At 39.0% G+C, this 9,575-nt stretch overlaps 1 protein-coding gene across 1 annotated transcript in view; it reads right to left on the reverse strand.

Annotated features, from left to right (window-relative positions):
- Iqub (IQ motif and ubiquitin domain containing) overlaps positions 1 to 9,575 on the reverse strand; it is a 111,588-nt gene that overhangs the window by 41,147 nt on the left and 60,866 nt on the right. The window contains exons 8-9 of the mRNA XM_023703433.1: positions 7,578 to 7,752; positions 6,844 to 7,040 (exon numbers count right to left, since the gene is read on the reverse strand). Of these exons, the coding sequence (XP_023559201.1) occupies positions 6,844 to 7,040; positions 7,578 to 7,752 (372 nt within the window). The remainder of the gene's footprint in view (positions 1 to 6,843; positions 7,041 to 7,577; positions 7,753 to 9,575) is intronic.

Raw genomic sequence — 9,575 nt, forward strand, 5'->3', positions numbered from 1 at the left:
GGTAGCTGGAAGCTCTCTCACACACTCACAGGGCCTGGGCTAGGACTGGATCTAGGGGTTCCTGTAATGTGACAGAAATCCGTACTGACGGGCGGGGTGAGAGGGGTGCTGCGGAGTGGTGGGGTGGGTCCCGAGGGGGTGGAAGAAGGTCTCACCCATGCTGGGCCTGGGCTTGCACTGGCAGATCCCGCAGGCACATGGTAGCTGGAACCTCTCCCACACACTAACCGGGCCTGGGCTAGGACTGGATCTGGAGGTCCCTTGATTGGGGCAGAAATTCTCATGCAGTGGCCAGGGTGGGAGGGGTGCTGTGGAGTGTTGAGTGGGTCCCAAGGGGTTGGAAGAGGGTCTCAACCACGTTGCGCCTGGGCTGGGACCAGCAGATCTGGCTGGCGCAGGGTAGCTGGAAGCTCTTCCCAAGACTCTATTTTCTTTTTGATGTATTTATGACAAGGTCTACAGGGTCTTCAGAGTCTCACTATGTAGACTGGACTCATAGTGTTTCTCCAGTTTTCAGCCTCCCAGGCACTGGGATTACAGGCGTGCACCACCACGCCCAGTCTCCATTGCCCTCTCAGAGTGCCCCAGGGGTGGGACCAGCATGCACTCTTCCTAAGGGGGCACTTTAATCTGCTTAGCTCTCTGGCCAACCCTTAAGACTCTATTTTCAAATATAAAAGTTAGCCAGACCTGTCGGCATACACCTGTAATCCCAGTCCTTGGGAGGCTGAAGAAAGAGAATCACCACAAGTTTGAAGCCAATGTGAGCTAAGTAGTGAGCAAAAGGCCAGCCTAGACCACATACTGACACCTTGTCTCAACAAACTGAAAAATTAAAAAGGGCTGATTATGTACCTCAATGCAGAGTTCCTGAGTTCAATCCCTAGTTCCACATAAAAAGTATTATAGCTACATACTAATAGAATAATAATTTAAATATCACTCTAATTTTGAAAAAAAGCAATACAGTACTATAATTTCATTAAATAAAATTCAAAAGTAAATATCCCTAAACTATATTATTCAGAGGTCCACACACAGGTAGTAATATTGTGGAGGAAAACTAATGAAATGAGTCCCATGTAGGATAGCAGGGTTATCACCTCTCACAAGTGGGAGAAAGGCTTTGCCAAGATGGAGAACAGGCCCACCGGAAAGGTTCTCACTGAACATGTTCAGTGTTTGCTGAACTACATGCTTTAGGCATGTTTATTGTAGTTCCTAATGATTTCATGTAAAGTGCTAAAAATGAGTGTGGTATGGCTGACACTGACAAAAGACCTACAAAGTGTGGTACAGGGTTTCAGGGTAAATCCTGAGGGGATTTGACTGACCTTGTTGTATAGTTACATTTCTTGTTATATAGGTCTTGCTTTATCTTGGTCTTAGCCATCCAGCAGAAAAGTTTAAAAACAAGGTATAAAAAGTAAAGTCATATTAATATGCTGAGCTGTAAAAGGCTCAAGTCAACAACTTGGGACACTGCCAGTCATGTGGATAACCCACTACTATTACAGACTACTGGACTATATTGGATTACTTTGCTGAATTCATGTACCTACAATATATGAATGGCAATGCAATACCATCTCTGACAAGAGTAAACAAAAAAGGGGGATACAAATGAAGGACCATTTTGTAGTGAAAAAGTATATATATATATATATATATATATATATACATACAAAATAGCTATCATAGATATACAGCTACTTTCTCTTAGTTCAATGAGAAGAAAGTTTTGAACTAATAGTGTTTAGACAAGATATCATGTCTGCATCTTGTACTATGAATAACTACTACAAATACAACAATATGTATTACATTAATTATTGTATCTGTCCTAATATCCTGCTTTGAAACTGTCTCATTGCTACTTCTTTCTCAATAAAATTAATACAAAATATAAAAAAACAAACAAAAATGAGTGTGGTTAGATAAGAAAGCATTCAGCGGGAATCAAGAGATTAAGGTAGTAAAGGTATTTATTTATTCGTGGTAAAACACAGGTCCTTCTGACTTCCCAGAAGGAGCTGGTGCAGGGAAGCCCAGAGTCAGTGCAGTCAGTGACTACAGAATGGGGCCCTTCTACACTTGTAGTACTTACTTGGTAAAGTTAACACAAGTGTGCCTCAATGGTCACTGGCCTTGGAGAAATTTGAGAAGAATGAGAAGACTTTAATATTTCCTTTAAGCTTGAAGATCAAATTTGGCTGCTCTAAAGTGAGGCCTAGAGAGCATTCCCATTTACTCTCACGTCATTTCTGACCTCTCTTTGTTCTCTAAGTTTTTCTAATGTGTATCCACATTAAATATGCACTAGCCTAACTGTCATCAGAATATCTATTATATACAGAGAGCATGCTATTTATGAGGCATAGCGACTTTTATACATTTATAGATTTATAGAAATATTAATTTATTTATAGAAATACTAATTTATTTAAGGTTGTATCATAAATGCATGGAGTCAGACTTGAGTCATGCTTAAACATCTTAGTCCTCTTTCAAAATTATTAAGTAAATTCATATCTAAATATTTCAGTTATTTATGTTCATAGTTTATCTTTTGATTCCATCCTTGCTTTTGAAATTATTCAGCTGTTTGTTCTATTTATGTCTGCACTCTCTTTTGACCAAATTGGGTATTTTATTGCCCGCTGCAAGCAGCATGTTTATTTCCTTGCCCTGGACCTACTATTTTTTCCTCTCTAATAGCTTTACTGTCAAGCCTAGTCACAGCAAAACATCTCTGAAAAAGTAGACCAGAAGAGGAGCCATCAGCACCTCTGCTCTCAAGATAGGCAGAAATGCAAAATACCTACAGCAGCTCATCTCCCAGGAAGAACTGCTTACCCAGTCATTTAATTTGTCTTAAGAGATTTGCAGCTGGCCCTGGAGGGTACACATTTGAAATCCCCACACCTGTAATTGGGAGGCTGAGACAAAAGGACCCCTGTGAATCAAGTTCAAAGCCACTCTTGGCTACACAGTAAATTCAAAGGCAACCTGAACTACATAGCAAAATGTTGTCTCAAAAACCAACTGACCAAACAAACAAACAAAAAAAGCATGTTTTAGTCTTATTTTTCTCAACAGAATAATAATTATTTGTAATTAACAGGCATGATCCAGGAAGATAGCTCAGTGGCATAAGTGTCTAAACAAAATGAAAAATTAAAAAGAGCTGATAATGTATCTCAATGCAGAGTTCCTGAGCTCAATCCCCAGTTATACATAAAAGGAACTATAGCTGCATACTAATAGAATGTTTAAATATCACTCAGTAATTTTGGGGAAAAAAGCAATACAGTACTATAATTTCATTAAATAAAATTCAAAAGTAAATAACATTGAACTATATTATAGGGTCCTGAGTTTGATTCCCAGTTCCAAAAAAGAAAGAGACAGAGAGAGAGAGAGAGAGAGAGAGAGAGAGACAGACAGACAGACAGACAGACAGACAGACAGACAGACAGACACACTGACAGACACACAGACACACAGACAGACACAGAGAGACAGAGAGAACTTGCACTTGTAGTTAAGAGGCAAAGATATGGGGTATCTGAGAGTCATGCTTGTGCAATTCTCAGGCTTGTAATCATGCAGCTTACTGAGGTGGACTTAAATGTGTCTTTTTTCCCAGAGCTATTTTAGTGGATGACTGATTCTGATTAGGATGTCTATATTATACATCCCCCTGGCAGTTGTGGTCCCTGAGGAGGGCAGCTGTCAAGTGTCTTATTGTCAAAAGCATAGTTGAGAAATCAAGTACCTTTATGTGAATTGCTCATTTAACTAATGTATATGGACAGTAACATACTTCTGCTATCACCTTCAATTTGAACTGTAAAAGCCAAGGGGATTGCTATGGATTATATCCGGGTGGCCCCTAAGGCCTCACACCCTCACAGGAGGGGCTTTGGGAAGGTGATTGGATAACGGACTGGACTGGTCCACTGATGAGTTTATAGCTGGGTGTGATGCTGGGAGGCCTGGTGGGAAGAGGTGGGTCACCATGGACATGGCCTGGAGATATATATCTCCCTCTTCCTCCCTTGATTGCTGCTGCTTCCTGCCTGTCTTGCCATGAGCTCTTTCTCTTCTGCCATTCTGCCTTGCCTGGAGCCAGCCAACTATAAGCTGAAACTTGTACAACTTGTAAGCCAAAATAAACCAGTCCTCTTTTAACTTGTGGGTGATGGGCACTTTGTCACAGCAATGAGAAAGTCACCACTCTCTTGAGCACAGTAATTAGGTAATTAAGTCAGGCACCATTGGTTCTAAAGATACTGGAGTTTTCCCCTTTAAGAATATTAAAAATATGCACATCACAACAAATTCTGGGTATGCTTCCCAGATGATCCCCATACTGTGAATGAAGCAGCCTCTCTGTCGCACATTGTGGCACCTGACAACTAGCCACTGAGCCTTCTCTAAAATTGCACTGCACTGAAGAGAGCTATCTTGGTGAAGAAAATTGCTTCATCAGAGGGCATACTTTTTTCTCTGAGGATTTTGAATCGAATGACAAATCAATGTGGAGAAATAAAGGCCCAGGACCCTGTGAGAGTTAGAAGTAGGTGGGAACAGAAATAAATGGGAGTGCTGGCCCAGGTCCAGCTTATAAACTACACACCAGATTCACTGAGATAGCAAGAGCTCATTTCTCTGGTCCTTGGATAAGTAATTGGAAGAGAATATTTGTAGTTGGCACAGACTCTGCATTGTGGATTTCTTGACTTGTAGGTGAAAAGCTAACAGTGATATAAAAGACCATACAGAAAGCTCTGCAACTGCCCAGCCCTAATGACAAAGGAGTTAGAAGTAGGAATGGCTCAACCTGCTCTTTGGAGAATTTTTCTTACTTTCCCTAAAACTCTGGGAACATCAAGTTTAGGAGCTCTAATTTCTGGTCAGAAAAAATTCATCTAGTAGAGAACACAAGAGTTCTTTCACAATTCGGTTCTCAGGGCCCAGAGACCTGGAGTGAACTGCCCTGACCTTCCAACAGCTAGAGCTGTTATTACCCAGTTGGGCAGGGAGAATGTGTTAGGCACCCAGGTACTGGCATTTCTTGATACACCCTTATCTGATTTTTACAACAAATGGAAGTCCAGTGTCCTAGTCTGAAAGGAGCAGTGACCTGTACAGTACTAAGTGTACGGGTCAAGGAGTCTAAGCCTCTGAGGAGCCTCCAGGAGCCTGGAGCCTGGAGCCACCTCCTGGGTTCTAGGGAGATTGAACACCAAGCCACCTCATCCAGCCCTGGTGAGTCACCACCCTCTCAAGCTCAGGCACCCTATCTGCTCTCAGCCAGTCCCCCTGTGCCCAGAATGCTGAGGTGCCATAAATGTTCTTTTTCCATAGATTCAGATGAACAGATATAAGGTTAAATTTTGCCTTAAAACATAGACTTTCTGTCTTACTCTTCTCTCATTGCTGGGACAAATACCAGACACTCAAAATGAAGGAAGGAAAGGTTTATTTAGCTCACAGTTACTGGAGGTTTCAGTCCATATTCAGCTGGTTCCAAGACAAAGTGGCACATGGCAGAGAACAACCTTTCAGGACAGAGGCAAAGAGCAAGAGAGCAAGGGAGGGGTAGCAGCAGCTCCAGCAGCTAGCTTCTCTTCCCTCCTTACATTGTAAGGCAAATTACTTGCCCCAGGGCAGATGCAGCATCCACATCCACAATAATCAACCACCAACTCCAGAAACTGCCCCATGACTGCATGAGGCTTTGGGGGGACACCTACACACAAACCATAACACTTTCATTCAGCAAAAATAGTTTGACTTCTGATAAATTTCTTTCTTTTTTTCTTTTTCAGTGTTTAAGAGAAGGTCTTAAATACACTGTCTAGGCCATGGTGGCCTCAAGCTCATAGCAATACCTGTCTCAATCTCCCAAGTGATTGTAGGTATGCTCCAAAATACCAGTCCATTAGCACCTACCTTTAATTTTTTCTGTTATATGGTACAGGGATTTGAACCTAGGCCCTTTGCATTGAGCTAAATTTCAGTCTATTTGCCATGTTTTGTTTTGAAGCAAATTCTCAGTCAGGTCTCCTGCTTCTCAGGCTGAGCTCAAATTTGTTATCCTCCTGCTTCACCATCCCAGACTGCTGGGATTACAGTGCTGTGTGACCACTCATGGCTTTTCATTTTTAGAAGGCTCTCAGTTGCCATTTTGCCTTAGCTAAAAAAAAAAATTATATCCCCAGCTATTATTTTTTAGGGATGTCATGGAAAGGTTCTCTCTAAGTCACCAGGTTGCCTTAGCTAGATACTAATTTCATTATATTCCAAGCATATATAAAATTTTTTTATCTTACAAAGTCCCCAAGTTTCTTGTGCCAGAATGGAATTTGTGATCATCTTGTCTCAGTCTTGTAGAGGCAGGAATAAAATCAATGCACCACCACAAATAATAAAAATAAAAATAAAAAAATAAAGGTACAGGTTATTCTTAAATGGTAGGTTTCAAATCAGTAAAGTAAGTGAGGGTGAAGGAAATCCAAAATGGATGGAAGAGGAGTATTTTTGGCGATCTTTAAGTCAGTGACTAGAGTAGGAGCTGTCGGTTTTTTTCATTAACTTTGCTCCCAACATTTTCTCCAGGAAAAATAAAGCCTATCCAAATCAGAGCAATGGCTCTCCAAAACTTGTGGGTCACATGAAGAGATGGATCCAAGCAGCAGTCCGCGTAGTGTACGCTGTATCCACATGGGCAGCGCCCATTCTCCCGACAGCTCTCTGTGAGTTTCTTTCTGAGAACCACTGAGAAACACAGATCCTGACCCAAAGTTATACTTCTTTCTTGAGGTCAGTTTACACCCAATAAAAGCTCCATGTGAGAGCCTTCTCCACCCCTTGCCTCAAATCAGGACAACCCTCATGGGGTCCCTGCCCCGCTCCAGTTTCCGTGGGATTGGCTAAAGTCATTGCTGATACTCCTGTGTAACTGAATTTTTCATTCTGCTTATTGTACTGCCTCTCAGGAGTTATCCGAAGAGCATTCTCCAGTGAAATTCCTGAACAGAAACCCCAAATTTCAGAGTCTGTTTCCTAAGGAAACTTGACCTGTGTCTGTTAGCCACTAACATTTCAAAGCAGGATTGAAAACACAAAAAATCAAAAATGGGTGAGAACCGAAATACAAAATGTTTAACTGTTTTAAAACTGCTAAAGATATGTCTTCATTGAAAAATATTCAAAATGACATAATGTAGATAATTATTGCTCTTTTTGAAGTAACTATTAATATCATGCTGTATATCTGCATTTATTTGCATACATTACATAAAGCTATATATACATATTTAAATATTAATTATGCTGTGTTTATATTTTATTATTTTTCACGCTATTATTATGAATTTTTCAGGTAAATATGAATTCATAAACCTAATTTTTCCCAAACAAAACAATATAGCTATCCATATGAAAAATATAATAATGCCACTAACAATTTTTATAATTAAATAATGCAAAAATATTTTACTTGTTTCAACATTCAACTACTTTTTTACTGGACGTGAACCCTATCCCAACTCTAAGAGAAACTTAATTTACCTTCACAGTGTGCTTAAGTGTTAAGAGTATGTCCAATCGCTCATCTTGAGAGATATTTTGCAGTTTGATGCATTTGTAGATGTTTTGCAACTCTCTGGCTCTGATTGTGAACTGTGTATCCATCTCAATTATTTTACCATCAGGTCTTCTCCACATCTTTGGACTTGAACACTTGAAAATAATATTATGTTTATAATTGTACTTAGCTAAAGGTTTAAAGTGACAATATTATTTCTTCCACTAGAAGTTTACTTCAGTATCACTTATGACTAAAAGAATCACTAATACTTAAACTTTATCAAAGAATTTATAAAACAGTAAAAGTAAAACATTTTAGAAAAAAAAAGGGTTGTTCAGTCTGTGAAAGAGAAAACACTTCTAAATTATTCCAGGTGTGCTACTAATTTGTACTGACTGATATGTTGAGTGGTTTAATAACTAGATAAATTGCTCATTAGCTCCGTCATATGGGAGGGGCATATCTGTTTGGTTCAATTGCATTGAGTGTGTATAGTGTGTTTTAATCATGCCTTTTCAATTAAAGATAACTTTTGTAAAGGGGTTATAGTAATCCTTCATGGTTTAGACCTAAAGATATACTAAAAATGGACATGTGAGTTATGGTTTAGTGTCCAATATAAAAGCAAATCTATAAAAAGTTCAAAATTCTTCATCAAGTAAATATCCTTCATGAAGAAGGTATACACATAGTCACCCTTCTCTGTCGGTTCTGAACCCTCAGGTTCAATGAACTCCAGAGCAAAAATATCATCTGTACTCAGTATGTACAGACCTGTTTTTCTTGTCCTGATTTCTAAAACAATACAGTGTAACAAGCATGTTACAGTTATTTGAATTGTATTAGATATTACAAGTAATCTAGAGATGAGTTAAAGTATATAAGAAGATAAATTATCAACAAATACTATGCTGTTCTATATAGGACCCTTGAGCAACTGGGTTTTGCTAACGCGTGGGTCCTGGAACCACCCGCAGTGGCTATGAAGAACTGTTGCATTTGATTATCATAGCAGTGCTGCAATGTTTCCACCCTGGTGATGGCTAACATTCTCACTCTATATTTTCATGTTTGGCTTGATGTGTCTCTGTGCAGTCCACCTCCTCAACTGAGCACTGGGGATGGAGTTCACTTGTTCCAGAGCTCTTCTAAGGACTCGCAGGCTAAGAAGTCAGAAACCAGAAAATAAGATGATGAATGAGTCCTCTACAGAATAGAGGACATCAATGTTACCTTCAGTGATAATACCTCTGTAGTGCTATTTCATTCACTCCAGAAGACGCATCCCCCTAGAAATATCACAGTGATTATATGCTGCTTATTTGCTCTCCTACTTTAGGGCAAAATGCAGTTCAGTTTCTCTGATTATAGTCTTGCAGAAACAAAGCTATATTGACCACAATTGTTAGCTATTAGCTGTTCAAATGTTGGATGCTTTCATAGGTTAACTGGTAATTGTTTTGATATCTTTGTAACCTGATTTATGCCATACTTGCAACCATTTAATCTGAGCTGTGAAATAATATAAAATTTAAAAAGAAGCTCTATGTATTAGAACAAATCATTAAGAATGTAGACTACTAACTGGAGGCATAATAGAAAGCTGTATTTATAATAACTGTGTTGTGAAGAACTTTTTTAGTTATAACAATTATCAATTTATCCCTGTTTTGCATATCATATTAGCAAAGCTACATTGCAAACTATGGTGCTACCTCTTTTAAAAAAACTATATTAGAAACATTTTTAAAATAATGTCATTATATTTGGGTCGAAGTGAAATGAATTTTTACACTAGGAAGCTTTATTAACAAAATTTAGATTCTCACTACTAGTTTTAATTCAGCAAATGAGAAGCTGCAGCTCATAATTAATTTCTATTGTTAGACCATAAATTTGATAATGAAGTAAGGAAGGTATTGTTAATTAGCAGACTAATAGAATTAAGTAAATTGACTAAAGATTTATAACATGT

The sequence above is a fragment of the Octodon degus genome, unplaced genomic scaffold, assembly GCF_000260255.1.
Source record: "Octodon degus isolate 3935 unplaced genomic scaffold, OctDeg1.0 scaffold00170, whole genome shotgun sequence".
Lineage (NCBI taxonomy): Eukaryota > Metazoa > Chordata > Mammalia > Rodentia > Octodontidae > Octodon > Octodon degus.